The sequence below is a fragment of the Nelumbo lutea genome, chromosome 1 (genome assembly GCF_056320005.1).
Source record: "Nelumbo lutea isolate HS-2025 chromosome 1, American lotus-T2T, whole genome shotgun sequence".
NCBI lineage: Eukaryota > Viridiplantae > Streptophyta > Magnoliopsida > Proteales > Nelumbonaceae > Nelumbo > Nelumbo lutea.
In genome coordinates, this window is record NC_142684.1 from 138982885 (window position 1) to 138999618 (window position 16734).

At 34.5% G+C, this 16734-nt stretch overlaps 1 protein-coding gene and 1 long non-coding RNA gene across 5 annotated transcripts; one reads left to right on the forward strand and one right to left on the reverse strand.

Annotated features, from left to right (window-relative positions):
- Positions 1–354: 354 nt before the first annotated feature.
- On the forward strand, positions 355–8852 carry LOC148877897 (uncharacterized). Of its 4 annotated transcripts, none has more exons than XM_088946202.1 (8): positions 355–474; positions 789–972; positions 2782–2859; positions 5187–5221; positions 5326–5381; positions 5934–6035; positions 6197–6303; positions 8518–8852. In XM_088946202.1, the coding sequence occupies exons 2-7, from the start codon at positions 946–948 to the stop codon at positions 6253–6255; spliced, it is 357 nt and encodes a 118-aa protein (XP_088802328.1). In that variant the 5' UTR covers positions 355–474; positions 789–945; the 3' UTR covers positions 6256–6303; positions 8518–8852. The 4 variants fall into 4 exon arrangements, 3 of the variants coding, with proteins under 3 accessions (XP_088802328.1, XP_088802322.1, XP_088802314.1); XR_016099510.1 differs by lacking the exons at positions 355–474; positions 789–972 and adding exons at positions 1388–1992; positions 6909–6963; XM_088946196.1 differs by lacking the exon at positions 355–474 and having other exon boundaries at positions 491–972.
- A 4362-nt stretch (positions 8853–13214) lies between these two features.
- LOC148877898 (uncharacterized) lies at positions 13215–13756 on the reverse strand. The gene is made up of 2 exons (XR_016098361.1): positions 13503–13756; positions 13215–13431 (listed from the first exon to the last, which is right to left on the reverse strand). It is a non-coding gene; the product is annotated as an uncharacterized LOC148877898 (long non-coding RNA).
- Positions 13757–16734: the final 2978 nt, after the last annotated feature.

Sequence of the window (16734 nt, forward strand, 5' to 3'; positions counted from 1 at the left end):
ATTATTAATAAAACTAAATTTATTAAAAAAATATTTGTTCATATTAAATTAACAATAATTATTTTCTATAAATCAACATTAAATAAAAATATAATTATTAAAATTTTAGATATTAACAATAACTTTGAGTACTTTTAGCTAATTAACAACATATTTTAATTATTAAATGGTAAACTTCTTAAGCTACACTTATAGTTTAGTTAATTGACTAAGTGTACCTTTACTGTTTTAAAATTGACTAACATTACCCCCACTGTTTTTGACAATTGATTAACTCTACCTTTTACCATTAGCATCCTTTAAAAGTCATGTGATTAATATATTTTATAAAAAAATTCTAAAAATACCCTTCCCACTTTCATTCCTAAAAATACCACATTTATTCCTAAAATACCATCTCTAAAATCTCTCAGTGGAAAACCAGAAACCAAGAGATGAATGGAGATCGATCATCTTGTTAATTTCCATCTACAGGTAACGTTACTTTTTTCACAAAAAGAAATTTTACTGAAAAAATTCATTAGTTGTTGTGGAGAGAGAGAACCGAACAGCCAAGACAGAAGACGATGAATAGTTGATCGGCCGACCTAAGAGGATGAACTAAAAACGATAGCATCATCGCATGAAATCACCCTCACCTCCGATCTCTCCACAGATCCTTGCCAAATCCAGCACCATGAGCCGACGCTCGTCTTCAGTGCTGGTGGCTACACGGGTGATCTCTTCCACGACTTCAGCGATGGGTTGGTGTTTCTGCTCGTCTTCAGTTTCTCTAATGGTTTTGACAGATCGACTACAACACACCAAAAGCAACAGCAGGCACAGCACATCGAACAACAAAGCCGGAGGGACAAACTAAGGGTGCAAGGGTTCAAGGTGCCTCCACCTTTGGTGGGAATAGAAGCGGAAGCATCTGGGGAGTTGCCGGGTTATGAAACGGGTGGGATGTTATCGGAGATGTTCAATTTTCAGGTAGGTGTCCTCGTGGCTGCCGACCTCTTTATAGAATTAGATCGTGTCAATTTTCACACTATGAGTAAAATTAGCCAATTCGCTAAACTACAAGATAGTTTAAAAAATTTACCTATTTAAAACAGACTAGATAGCGCCGTCATCGATGCCAAACATCACCAAAAATGTCTCCTTTAAATATTTCTGTCTCGAACATAATCCACCGTATAGACTTCTTCCTGGAACGATTACTTGCAACAAAAATATCTCTAAGCCTATCCGAGAGTTACAGATAGAGGATTGAAGATCATTTGACTAGATTAATCAACTGCATGCAAGACACGTGGATAAGGCAATATCCTTTTCTTTGGCTTGGGGGTAAAATTGTGAATATGTACACGGTTTATGAAATGGGCAATTAGATTTTAATATCTCTGTGGTATAAAATCCATGTCTTCTCCACCATAAAAATCCTCCTTTGGTGCTTAACAGAGGATATAACCAAATTTAGGACGAAAGCTCTTGTTATTAACTACATACCCACCCACCATGAATCCCCTATAGACACCCCCAATCACAGTTTTGTCTATATAAAACAGTCACAAGTTCTCCATGACCACCCTTCAGATTTCAAGAATTAACGTTCCAGTGTTCAACGGCTTATCCGGTGATATTAGCAAGAAGAGAAGCTCCTTTGGGCTTAGATTCCTTCAACCCATCAACTGTTGTTCTCAATCAAGAAGAAAAGTCAGTTATTTCCAGGAGAATGCATTCAGATGGAGGGCTTCTGTGGAGAGATGGTCTTTGTTTAGGGAGAGCGCAGGGAAAGATGAGATTTTCATGAAAGAGAAGAAGGGGAGGAAGAAGAGGGATGTTTTAGTTAAAGTTAACCAGGGCTTTGGATTTAATGGTGGTGGGGGCGGAAGAGATAACAGCAACACTGTGAGGGTTTTGGGTAATCTTGCTTTGGCTATTGGATTAACTTATCTTTCAATGACAGGGCAGCTTGGTTGGGTTTTGGATGCAATTGTTTCGATATGGGTAAGTTGTCCTTTCTTCTTTTTAGGCTTTTGGTCCAGTTCAGGTGCTCGTAGTTCTTGGATAAGCTTTTCTTAATGCACAGTGGGATATCAATTGCAACTTCTCTCGTTTTTTTGTGTTGAGAAAATACTCTCACATGTCATTTGTTCGTGATTTTGGTTGCATTTGATGGTAGTATGCTTCACTGGGACTTTTTACTTGTTAATAGTAGAGCTAGAACAGGTAACTATAATTTCGTAGGGCTGAGACCCTGAAACATTCTTGTGAAAATAGCTCCATTGTGAAAAAGATGGTGGGATTAGCATGTTTTAGATGGCGGAATCTCATGTTCACCAGAGGTCCTCCTTTAGAGTATTACATCTTAGATGTTTCTATAATTTCCAGCATTTCTTTCTGTACTTTATGATTTTTCCTATTTCCACTAAAAAGGTGCCTTGGCCAAAGGAACACTAATGAGTAAGCAAAGTTACAAAGGAACTCTCCTAATTATTATTCTTTCAATTTAGTTAATGATGTTTGCATAATCAATATTATGATTTTTTATATTTCAACTCATTTTAGATTCTATTCAAGGCTTTTTTTTTTATAAATAATTTCAAGGATAGCTAATCATATAACTATATGAACATATTATTCTGTCGTGCCTCTGGGGCTTAATGTATCCAACAACAATCTGTTTCTAGTATTCTGCTTCTAGCAGCCAATTCTGCATTAATCTCTAATTGCTTTGTCTCTCTTTATCTCACCCCTCTGGCTTTTGACTGATTCCACCATGCTTTTCATTAACAGCTTCTTGCAGTGCTGTTGCCAATTGTGGGGTTGGGTGCTTTCCTCTGGTGGGCAGGACGAGATATAATTAAAGGCAACGTAAGACCTATTTCACTTGTGATTTTTCTCTTATTATTTGAAAATTCTATTATCTTTTATTGTTTCTTCTGTATGGGGAATATGAGAATATGTTGACTTGCATAGAAGAAAAAGAACCGAGGGAATCTTTATTTAAGATTAATCTAGTCTAAGTGAAACCCAATTCTTGAGCTCATTTCCCAGTTCTCATTTTGCTTCAATGTCTTTGACATGTTTAATAGCTTTGATATTTCCATATGGGGTTCCTTCTTTTTCTTTTCTTTTTCTTTGTATACTCAACCTATAACCATGGGTAGGACCTATAATCACCAGGATACTTATACATGCTTACTATACCCTTGCCAGACTTGATACATACTCAATACAATGCAGCAAAGTGCATGGGCACTTCAAGGTACACTTCATAACATTAACATTTCTAAATATATAAACATTATATTTCAACGAACCATGCTATAAAAAATGTACACAATAGAAATTTAATTAAAGTTGGCAAGATAGTTATTGGGAAATGATGCTTAGGTTGAAAACTAAACATAGGAGTATGATAAGAGAATATAAGACGGGGTACTTGCACTGTATCCATGATTTAGATCTCACAAAATGGAGAGTTGAATTCCTGTCTCCCCTATCTGTGTCCATGTCGATATCCATATTGGGACATCTTAGGATAGGATACTATCATTAGATGTGAAGTATTTCCATTTCTTGGTAAGGTGGTGAAAAGTGATGTGCAACCATATAAAAGGACTTTATATAGCCCAATACATAGTTTGATCTATTATTCCTAATTATCATATGCTTCAATGCCTTCCCCATTTTTTATTTTTATTTTTTTACAACCTTATAATAAGCCCATACATCAAAACCTCTTTCTGTGTCTTTACAAAGACATTATCTTATGATTTTCCATCCATGAACACATCATGCCCATTACCCTCTTGATAACCTCCTCCACTGAACCCTGTTTCCGTTCAAATATGCGAGCAGTCCTTTCTACCCACATTGCCCAAAATAATGCTGCCAAAATAATATTTCATGCCGCTTTACCACCTTTACTCAAACCTTTTAAATCCCATGCTCCTAGAAAACTCTTAAGCACATCTCCACCCCAAACAAATTCAGCATTTTTGTCCATAATGGCATAAGAAAATTCACAATGTATCAATAAGTGGTATTCTTTTTCCTCATTTGTGCCGCACGTAACACAACCAACATCATCTATTTCTATGCCCTTTCTGATTAAATTGTCCCTAGTCACAATCCTGTTCAAAACTGCAGTCCAAAAAAATTATTAGTAAGATAGCCATAAAAGTCTCTTCAGAGAAACATGTAAAGATGGAACTACTCTTCCCTTCTTTCCTTCTTAGAATGAGATGGTGAAAGGCATAATTTAGGGCATATGCTAGAGCTGTGCATACTCTGGCTTAGAGAGCTAAATCTTTTGATGATGATTTTATGAAATTTATATGAGTGCATCACTGTTTAATTGATATTTTTAGAACTCCATTTAAAAAAAATATATTTTATTTTTGTATACCATTATTTTTATTTTCTCTTAATATGTAGAATTAATTTGATATTACTATTTCTAGGAGTAAAAGTGAAATGTCTAAAATATAATAAACTAACAAATAATTTGGTAGACCCATTTATTGAAATCATCTTAGGCCACAATTTTATGTAGAATATGATACTATGGGATACATCTAAAGCCCAATAAATTAAGGCACTATTTTGTTTCCCAAATTGATTAGTGAATAAAACAGTCCGTTAAATATTCTCTATGTTCTTTTTTCTTCTATGGTACTATGGATTATATTTGGTGTCCAGTACATACATGTAATAGACATTTAAACCTGATAAATTACTTAGTAAAATACAAACATAAAGGAGTTAAAAGACAAAATCTATGAAGGGACCCAACATTGGATAAATAGAAACTGACAAACTGCCCATATTGTCCAAAAATACGGGTGATAAGAAAAATCAAATAATCCAGTGGAACCATTCTTTTTCTTACTTGCATTTTGCATCATGTGTATGATTACGGGTTCATAAACTACAAATCAAATGCTTGATACTTGCTTGGCATAGTTCTCTGGATATTCACAGATTGATGCATCCATATAATAGGAATATCTAGATTAGTAGTTTATGGAAGTGTATACCTTTTGCCTATTGCTTCTTCCATAGTTGCATTAATTCTTATGTAATTTGTTTTCCTTAAGCAAAAGGAGCTCTATAATGTTATCTAGGTGTTAATGTTGCATGGTTTTCTGGACAATGATTGACCATTTTCTGTTGCTACTATGGTGTATGTGCAGTGCCCTAACTGTGGGAACGATTTTCAGATTTTCAGGTAACAGCCGTAAAAAATCCTTATCATATACTAGAATAGTGTTGATCCCTTTGATACCTCCCTCTCTCAACCAGATTTTAGAGTGATTTGACTTTCTCTTGCAGATCTTCTCTAAAGGATGGTTTGCAGCTCTGCCCCTTCTGTACCCAACCTTTCTCTGGTAATAACTAATATATATCTATATATATATATATATATATATATATAAGTAAAAGCCAACAAAATTCAATTTGTAATTTAATGCGGTACACTTTACACATTTTAGTTTTCCCTTATTGTGGGGGGAATTCCTCATATTGCAATATGTGGAGGAAAAAAAACACAGAAAGACAATCTAGTTTTGGGGGAACGGGGTCTTGCTTCTCCCAGCAGAATGGTGCTACTCTTAGTTTATTAGGTGAAGTCATATTTAACTACTGTTGATACTGAGGCCCTTGTTATTAATAGTGCCATATAAAACAGAATGTTTGGTCCTTTTTGGAGGAACCCTTTTTTGGTGACTTGGGGAGTAAAGCTTCCTGATGATTTGCCAGAACCTATGGGAAATAAGCTTTCTATGCTGTATTGATGTTCTCTTCGGAGTTTCATCCAATTTATAAACCTAATATTTATATTGTTACCTTCTTGCTTTTGAGGCAAATGCAAATTTTCAAATATATATATATACTATCTTTCTTCCCCTGATTTCTAAGTCGATGTAAATCAACTCCAGTGGAGGGCAATGAGTTCGTTAAAGAACCTACCAAGTTCTCTTCAAACCAGTCTAGGACATTTGGACAAGCATTCAATGGTTTCTCCCCCCGCTCAAAGAAAGGTACATTGTCCTGCCCAAATGATTTCTACTTTATTCTTCCAGGTTATTTGTATAATGCTTGTTACCATAATAACTGGATTTGTTCTTGGATTCTGTAATCCAATTTCAGGAGTTACTGGTTTAGATTCCTCTAACATCCTGTTCCCTGTAAATATATGCAGGAAAAGACTCTTCTGTAACAGTTGTAGACATAGAAGCTGAAGTGAAGGATGTGGATTGATGAGCTGATGGCTATTGTACATGTTAATTTTACCTGGTGACTTTTAAGGTACCCTTTTCTGCCTTCTCCTCATAATGTTATCTTCTTAAACCAGTTTGATATTTACCAAAAAAACCAGTTAGATGCAACATGACATCAGAGTTCTGTCTATAATGGGAAAAGTAGAAAAGGTCCATGTTTTGAGATAAATGTATGCATATATTAGTACAGAGTATTAAGACAATATTCTTATTTCTTATGGTTCTGGATTTTTTTTTCTTGACCAAAAACAGATTATTTTATTAAAAGAAAAAGTAGTCCATGTTTCAACTCCCCTTAACACTTTGAAAGAAGATAACGACCAAAAGAATCACTTCAAATGTAGCATTTTTTTTTTCAAAATAACAATGGAAAAGCACTTTCTTTAAATGGGTTGGGGGTTGATCATGGGTTGATCATATAGTGGATCGTCGAGATTGATCATGGGTTGGGGGGGGGCAATCCAACCATTTTTTTTATGAGTGAGGGTTTCTTTTTCTTTTTATGTTTTTGGAGTGGGTTTATTGTACATTGTGAAAGCTAATGATGCTTTTAAGACTATACTCTAAATAATTTAAACAAGGTCATCTTCCTCTTTTATTTTCTTTTACTTCTATTATTGGTGTTTTTTGTAGGAAAATTTTGCATCGATTTTACCTTAACCAGAAAAGGTTCAAAGTATAAAATAAGGTAAATAACTTTAAATAATTAATTAGAAATAAGAACTGTTCCCACATCTACCTTTCTCAAATATATCACACAAGATCCCACTACTGCATTTTGACTGTAGTACTTGTTCATCAATTTTTGTGGTTATTTGTGGTTCTGCTGTCTTCTACCATGTATTATCACTGATGATAAATTCTAAAGATATGAGATATTCTTGGGCTATGTTTGGGAAATAAGTGCTTGTTCGAGTAAGGACTTACTCAATAAGTTCTTGTTTTTAAGTATTTATTCAAATAAGTACTTATTAGTGTTTGGGAGGTCTTTTCTCAAATCACTTATTTTAAATACTTATTTGTGTTGCAGTGTTTGGTGAGCTGCTTATCCCACAAGAACTTGTACTTTCAGAAATGACAATTATAGCCCTAACTTAACATAGACATATATTTGATATTTATGATATTATATTGACATGATGGAGAGAACGATAGCTGTTGCCACTGCTGTAATTTAACATTTGGTGGTAGAGAACAATAGGGTTCTATTGGCTTTTGGGGGCAGTCCTTTGGAAAATAAACAAAACATTGGGGACAGTCTTGTTTCACAAAAAAAGTGTTTATTGAATAAGCACTTAAAAAAAGCCACCCAACTTTGGCTTATTTTTTAAGTGCTTATCTTTAAAATAAGTACTTATTCTAGTCTCATTTTCCAAACACGAATAAGTACTTATTTTCCACTTATTGTGTGGTTCTAGCACTTAAAATTAAGTACTTATAGTTTTACGTAATAATCATAGTTGTTACTCGAATATACTTCCCGCATTAAATATCTTATTTTTTACAATTTGCAGAGTCTGACACCTGTAACAAGATTAATGCAACATAGCTGCCATAGTTGCTGAAGTAATTGTGTTTTTTTATATTTGATATATCTATGATTCATTTTTAATATATGCTGTGTTTGTAAGAACAATCTATAGATTCTATATCACAATAGTATTTCTCAATAATATCATCAAACTTTGGCATTGATCTTGTGGAGTTGTGCCTTTAATTCTTTCTTGCTTGCAGCCCACTTCATATCCTAACCCACATTTGTGGAAAAAACTCGAAGGCAAAATTTCATAGTGGTCTGTGGTGGAAGTGGAGGTGGACCCAATCCATTTTTAGCTTATCAGTCTGACCCGAATGTGTTAAGTTGGGGTTTTCTCTTTTATGTAGCTTGGGCTTGTACTAGAAGATATCGCGCAGGTCTGAGTGAGGGCTGTATTAGGGTTTAGGATTTTCTGTGAGAGTGAGATTGCACAACATTGCATTTTCCATTGCCATTTTCTTATAGTGGATGTTTGTTACTCTGCCCATTGACATAAGCTATAAGCGCCGAACCACGTAAATCTTTGTGTGCTTTCTTGAGTTCCTCTGTTCTGTGATTTCTTGTTTTCTCTCTGTCAATCAGTTTTGATCTTGGGTTTGTTCTATTGCAACAGATCTTGTTTTGCATGTTGGGCTTGAAGATCTCATGTTATTGTTCTGAGATTACTTTGTTCATCTGATTTTCTTTGTATACTTCCATTTGTAGGTGAACTGAACTGGATTGCAGCGGGAACTGCTATATGAGCTTCTAAAAGCATTTTGTTCACAAGCAATGGTAGCTTTGGCATCAAACGTGAGCACTTTTTGCATACAAGTTGTATATCCTTTACTGCATGCTTCTTCAAAATACCGAATATGTCTCACAATTCAGTACAAGAGTTCAGGAACAAGGGTTTCTTGTTCTCCCATGTGTGTTTATAGTATTTTGTTGATATATAGTTCCTCATCTGTTTTCTCTAACTTCATGTTTTTTTTTTTTTCCTCCATTGGTGTAAGTTGGCATGAACATATAAATAGAAAATAGATCCTGATTGCGTGTTCTGATGGTTGGGTCTAATAATAGACGAGGCATTAACCGTCATGGTAACCAATTAACCATGTTAACTTTGTATCTGGCTTCTGCATTTGATTTTTGAAGCCACTTCTGCTCTGTTGATTTTGGGTAAAACCCGAGAAAGGATTATCTGTCTTGTATTAACGTATGGAATTTGTCGATAGAGTGGTCATATTTCATATAGTTCCCACAAATTCCATTCCATCTTGTTCGTCATCTATTAGAAATAGGCAAGAGGTCTCTCACCAGTCACCCACAGGCTGCACGTCTCAAACTTGAATGTCGTCATTGATGGGGTCGTAAGTGAGATGTATGGCTGTAGTGTCTTGTAAATGGATCGGAATTCACTATTAAATGCGCTTCACGTGCAATCCAAACAGTTCTAAATCTTTCTAAAATCCATTATCTTCAGCGACGATGAATGCCCAAACATATTTTTAGAGTGATATTACTCATGTAACTCGTGTCCTGGTTGGTTTTGGCAATAGGACAACATTCCATATCCATTGCATCGATATCTCTCAAGTATTCGTACTAAGTTTTACATTAACCAATGAGAATTCATCAAAATTTATAGGGTGGTTTTAATTGGTCATACTTTCAAAAGTGAGAATAGGTGTTTTTTTTTTTTTAATACAGAAAAAAAAACTTTTTATCTTTTTAAATCGTAGGTATGGTTAAGGATCAAATTATTGATAATGGGTATTGTATCAGATAATTCAGATATGAATATGAATATAGATATGCTTTAGAACCACATGGATACATATAAAAGCTATGGAAACACTTGGATACTCTAGGGAAATGTATTCAAATCACATAAATAATATTAAATTTAAAGTTTAATTATCTATGAATAAGGTATAAACACATTAAAAATGTACTTTAATAGGTTATATGAAGAGCAACAATACTATGACTCTAGAACATGTAAACATAATTTTGGAAAAAATTATTTATTAGTATTTTTATCTAAATATTAACTCCAGTTTTCAAATCATAAATATATATTCATTTTTAACATATAATTGTTTTATACTACATATTGTAAAATAAAACATATAAATCATTTAAGCTTGATAAAATCAATTATTTTTTAATTTTTATTAATTTTATTGAGAAATTTATTTATTTAGTATTTTTACATAAATAATAACTCAATGTTTTGAATAATAAATATGCTTTCATTTTAACATATAATTTGTATGTAAAGTAAAAACATATAAATCATTTAAGGTAGATAAGTAAATTATTTTTATAATTTGTAGTTTTTATTAAATTTGTGGGGAAAATTATATCTTAAATTATTTGTTTTAGTTTTATAATTATAATTTTCATTTATTAAAATTCATAAACAACCCAAAAGCGGTTAACATGCAGTCCATCAAACTAGGCACTGATTTTATATTTTTATGTGAAACTAAAATCCCTAACGATAAATTAACTAAATTAGCAAATAGTTGACATTATTCTAATACTTATTTGATTCTTTTGGCTGCTACATTATCCTAATGTTTCTCTTTCTTTGGGAGCATGTTAGGGCTCTGATCACCATCCATTGATTTTCAACCTTACTCCTCAAACAATACAACTTCCCAAGCCTTTTAGGTTTTATGAGATGTCGCTCTCTGATAGCTCTTGTAAGGATGTAATTGAGGATGGTTGGAATTTTCAAATCAATGGTCATGCATCCTATAGATTGACTCTAAAAATGGATTGAATTAACACTTATCTAATAAAATGGAGAAAATCTACTTTCACTGATCCAAAAGATGGACTTAAAGTTTTAGATAATCAAATTATTTTGATGGAACAATCTAAAACTTGGGATTCCCAAAATGATTTGTATAAAGGATATGAGGATTTATTATCGCAAGTTGAGAGTTTTTGGAGACAGAAATCTTGACGGTTATGACTGCATTTGTGGGATAGGAATACTAATTTTTCCATAAAAGCACAATTTTTAGGTAGAAGAGAAATTATATTGAAGGTGCAAAGGATGATCAAAATAGTTGGATTTCTTCTCATAAAGATATTACTCAAGTTTTTGTTAAATATTTTTCGGAGTTATTTACCTCTCAACAACCAGAGGAGCTTGATGATCTATCTCATCTAATTTGCCCAGCCATTTCTGAGGAAGAGAATAATTTCGTACTGGCAATACCTTAAGAGGAATAAGTCAAAAAAGTACATTTTAGTATTGGCAGTTTGTGATGTCAGCCTTGGTGTTTAAAAAATGTTGGGATATGATGGGAAGGAGATCATGCTCTCTGTTTAGGAGTTTTTTTTTTTTTTTTTTGTAAATAGACGTTTGTTAAGATGTTGAGTCGCCCATTTATCTCTCGTCTAAAAAGGTCGATTGTACAAAAGTACAAGACTATATACCTATTAATTTGTGTAATGTTCTGTATAAAGTTATAGCGAAAATGTGTTAGATAAATGTATTGCTCCTACTCAAACAGCTTTTGTTTCTATACGTCAGATGGTGGATTACTCTATCATTATTCATGAAATGTTTTACTTTTTAAAAAATTAGAAACGAGGTACAGGCCATCTGGCAATAACGTTAGATATGTAGTCTAAAGCCTATGGTAGATTAGAATGATCCTTTTTATTAAAAATACTCCATCCCCTAGGGTTTTCAGAAGGTTTTTGTCAAATGATTAAAGAATGTTTTTCTTCTGTCTTCTTTTTTCTCTTGATTAATGGCACTTTGGAAGGACATTTCTTTCCCTCTAGAGGCTTAAGACAAGGTGACCCTCTTCACCTTACTTGTTTATTTTAGCTGTGGAGGGTCTTTCCTGCATGATTTCTCACCTCTTTTTTCTTTCTGACAATATCATGTTTTTTCTTAGAGCCCATAGGGAGAATTTGGACAATTTAAAACAAAATTTAGATCAATTTCAGTCCTCTGGTCAGATGATTAATTTTGAAAAATCAGGAATATTTTTCAGTAAGAGCATTCATCCGCGCCATCAAAGGATGATTAAAAGGCAACTTCCTATCAGTCCCCTTAATCCTCATTCTAGATATTTAGAGATTCCCCTGTGTTGGTCCAGAAAAATAAGCATGCTAATTTGAATTGTGTTTTGGGCAATCTTAACTCGAAACTAAATAGGTGGAAAGCATCAACTCTCAGTCAGGCAGGTAAGAAAGTTTTTATTCAATCTGTTCTTCAACCCGTTCCCCTACATTCAATGAGTACAATCCAGTACCCTCAAAAGACTATTCACAGTGTGGAAAAAGTAATTAAAAAATTCTGGTGGGAAAAGTCAGAGGTACGAAGTCACCCCTATAGGTGGTGTTCGTGGTACAAGATTACTTTACCAAAAGCCTTTTTGCCTTTGGTGGTTTGGAACTTAAAAATTTGAAAATGATCTTAAAGAAATTGGGTTGGAGGTATCTTAAATGAGCAATATAAGCTATGGGCTCAGTTGTGGAAGTCAAAGTATTTAAAAAAATAAAAAATAATAGTCTCTTTCAGGTCCTAAACGTTTTGGGAGTTGGAATTCATTTATGTTTTTTTTTCATTGTTTTTTATTTTTAATTATTTTGACAGATAATAAAATAATGGATAATTTCTATCTAATGGAGCAAAAGCGTTTGGATGAAAGACATATTAATTGGGACATGTGTCACACAGCTATTACATGCCCACTCATTGTACTTATCTAATTAACGTGCCTACTACATCCTGACCCATCTCCTTCCTCATTCCATTTAGAAGTGAGGATTATTGGAAATCAGTAGCTCTAAAAATTCGAGAGTTGGCCTCAAAATGTGAATACTTGATAAAAGAAAACTCTGAAATCACTTTGGATCAGTTCCTTGGATCCAATCAAGTAATGCTTTTACAATGGTGGCGCAGCCAATGTCTTCAAATCTTAGAAATTCTCCTATTTCAAATCTCATTTCTTCAAGTCCGGATCTCCTGCCCACGTTTATTGCAACCACACATGGAGAACATCTCATCCTCTGCATAGTATCAGGGGGAGATGTTTCCAATTCATGGGGGGTAGTGTATTATGGGTAGGCATGGGCAGGGTTCTTGGGCAGGAGATCCAGACTCCATTTGTTCAGGCCAATGGAATGAACTTTTGATTCCACAAAGGCTACTAAAATTATTCAAACACCCATTTTTCCTCCCGAAAAATCTATATGCATTGGGACTGGACTCCTCATAAATCAGGTAAATTTACCACTAAAGAGGCTTATAAAAAGCTTCAACAACTGTTCCTAACAAGGTTTTAAATTTCGACTCGAAAATAGAACTGTTTTGGGCATCGTTTTTCGGTTCGGCAGTTCAATTATTTGGGTTGAACCGTTCAACCCACGATGTCATAAATAAATTAAAAAAATAAAAATACCATAAAAATTAAATAAAATACATAGAAAATTATAGGAAAAATAAAACGTAGTATTGCAATAAATACCACAAAAATACAGTGGTTCTTGGCTCCAATGGAGTGGTCGCCAGCGCAAATGGTGATTCCTGATGCAAGAAATCGTAGTATTGCAATAAAAAGGAAATGAATAAATGGCTTAATGCACGGAGATTGGTGGTTCCTGATGTGAAACAAAGATCAAATGAGAGAAAAACAAAAAGAAAAAAACACAATCAAATGCAAGTTTTTTACCTTATAGTCGTCGTTGTACCCCTTCCAGAGTGGTCGTAGGCAGCCGCAACGAAGATTGGTCACCAGAGGTTGGATGTCCACAGCGATCGCCATCTTTCTCTTCAAGAGATGTCGTTCCTTTCAAGAGATCAGAGATGTTTAGAAATAAAGTGTTCCACCGTGTTTGCCGGTTGCTGCTGCAAATCTTGGTCGCTGGCGGGTGGTTGTTCAGACTTCGGGAAGGTAGGTGTCAGTGTGCCGTTGTCGTCTTCTTCGGCGAAGCTGGTGAAGATGTTGGATTTTCAGTTTTGGAGGGATCATCGAATGTTTAGGAGTTGGGATATGTTTGTCATTTTCTTTTTTGTTTTACTTTTATTTTAAAATAAAATATAAATCAAAATAAATTTAAATGCCAAACCGCTAACTATTGACCGGGTCAAATGGGTCAACGGTTCGACCATCTAGGTCAACGATTTTTTGACAATTTCAATGGTTTTGGACTAAACGACGGTTTGAGGTAAAACCGAAATCATTCAAATGATCATTTTCTGGTCCAAATGGTCCGACCAAAAACTTTGGTTTTCCTACTGACTTCCAATTTTGTCTTAAATGGATTTGGAAATTGACTATTCCCCCCTGGTTATCAGCTGGAGGGTAGTTAAAGAGTTGCTATGTTTGGAGCAGCAAGAGAAACATTGTGTGTTATGCCATGGGTTTGTGAAGTCTTTTAATTATTTATTTTTTGAATGTAGTTTTGCACAAGCTATCTTCTTTGCGGTGCCATGGAATATTAACCTTGTGTTCATATCTCTGTGAGATAAACATTGTGTGTTTTAGGTTGGATTGCAATTGCCATTTACTATATTTAGTTTGCTAGGAATGAAAATGGTTTTAGAAACCACCAAATTTTACCTCAGAATCTTTTAATTATTATTAACCAAGCATTCCAAAATTCTAGATTGTCACAATCTGATCTAAGTCGTACACAAGATTTTCGGCCAAAAATTTTTGCTTCAAGTAAAACACTCAACAGGGTTGATAATTACTACCAAGGAATCTATCATGTTTGAGAATATATGGGGGCAGGGTTGATAATTTTGATTTTATTGATCAAGCTGAGCTCTTTGCTGTACAGCAATTAATGGAATTCTGGGAGTGTAGTTTTATGTTCTGATTCGCAAAGGCCAAAGCGCCACAAGAGAAGTTTCTGTTGCCTTGGTCTTGCCATTGGCTGGCTAAACTTGGCGATCGATGTCAGCCCATGCAGCGGCCCCAGTTGGCTAAGCGCCATCCACAGAACTCCCTTTCTTTTGATACTTATCCCACTGCAATACCGGTGGTTCAGGACTATGTAGATATAACTGTTGTTTAATATATTATTCTTGTCTTTCAAAAAAAAAAAAAATCAAATTAGGCACTGATGCGCTTTCATATCGGTGCATGTCTGACCGTATCCATATTCATGGCTAGACCTGTTCATGGGCCGGGCCAGGTCGGGCTTGGGTCGGGCTTTGACTCTTTATTAATAGAAAAATATTAGGCCCAAGCCTGAACCCGGCCCGACTAACGAGCCTACAACTTGAGCCCGAGCCCGGCTTTGATAAAAAGCCTGAAGCCCGACCTAATAAGAAAAATTCAAAATTTTCTCTATTAAAATAGACATTATCTATTTTAATTCAGATTTTTCCCCTATTTAAATGAACAATGGGCCTACAAGTGAATCAATAACATTCTCAAATCAAAAAATTTATTCAAATGGACATCACATAGGGTTTTTACTTAGGTTTAACTATAAGTCGGCGGGCCGGGCTCGGGTCGAGCTATTTTGGCAAAGCCTGAGTCCGGTTCGAATTTTATGCGGGCCTTTTTTGCCCAAGGTTAAGCCCGCGGGCCAAAAAGCCTGTTCAAACCCGTTCGGGGGTCGGGCCGAGCCAAATCGGCCCGTCGGGCCACCCGGCCCATGAACAAGTCTATTCATGGCCATGTATTGGGCTTATTGTATCAATACTTTAAACCTTGAGTATAATTGCTTTTCATGTGGATGATAAGACTAAACCTCCTCATTTTTGTAAAAGCTTGTAATAGAAGCCAAATTTCTCTTACTTCTTTACCAAAAAACAAAACAAATTTCTCTTTAGATTTGTATCCATGCTTGTGAAAAGAGTTCACTTTTGCTGAAACAATGTCATAGTGAGGACTAAAACCCAAAATCATGGCCTTAATGTATTGTTGTGGTCCTAGTGCCCTACCAAGGTATCATTCATTTAATTCATTTATCACATTATGGTAATAAAAGTGGTTTACAAAAAAAAAAGGGTTCACTTTTGCTGAAACAATGTCATAGTGAGGACTAAAACCCAAAATCATGGGCTTAATGTATTGTTGTGGCCCTAGTGCCCTACCAAGGTATCATTCATTTAATTCATTTATCACATTATGTTAATAAAAGTGGTTTACAAAAAAAAAAAAAAGAGGTAAATTGCTGAAGCCTCCTTTGAAGTTTTGTGCCGTCACTAAAACCTCCTCTGAAGTTTGGTAGTTGCAATTACATCTCCTAATCTTTCTAACACAGTTGAAAGTACACCCCCTCTATTAGGATCTTCTAAAAATAGGCATAAAAATGACCAAATACCCATACAGTTACTATTGAGGCTAGTTTTACAAATAAAATAATACAAACTTTATTAAAAAAAAATGGTCTACATGCAACTATGTCAGAAAGTTCACGAGAGGTGATTATAATTATCAAACTTCATGAGAGGTTTCAGCAATAACCTAAAACTTCAGGGGAGGTTTCAGCAATTTATGCAAAAAAATAATTATTTCTATATATATTAAATGTGGGCTTCATTCTTTTAGACAAAATGGGTTATTAATTGAATATTAGATTTGATTTAATCTCCTAAATTAAATATTAGATATGACATTCAACCAAAATTTATCACAAGAGTCATGAGTAGTGAATCCCAAACAAAATATATATAACAGCTGTAGTTGACCTGTATTTAGTATGGGTGGCCATTGGTTAATTTTATATTTAAACTGCAACAGTCTTGGATTATTGTAAATTTGTAACTTGTCAGGTTGAATAGCCATATTTAAAAGGGTATATTACAAATAGGCACCCTGTACTTTTGGGATAGTGACTGATAGGTATCCTAAATAATACTTGATTACCCAAAATTTTCAAAAATATCATGCAGATATTAATCTGGCACAAACAAACACTCTTTTTCAGGTTAGTTTGGTTCAG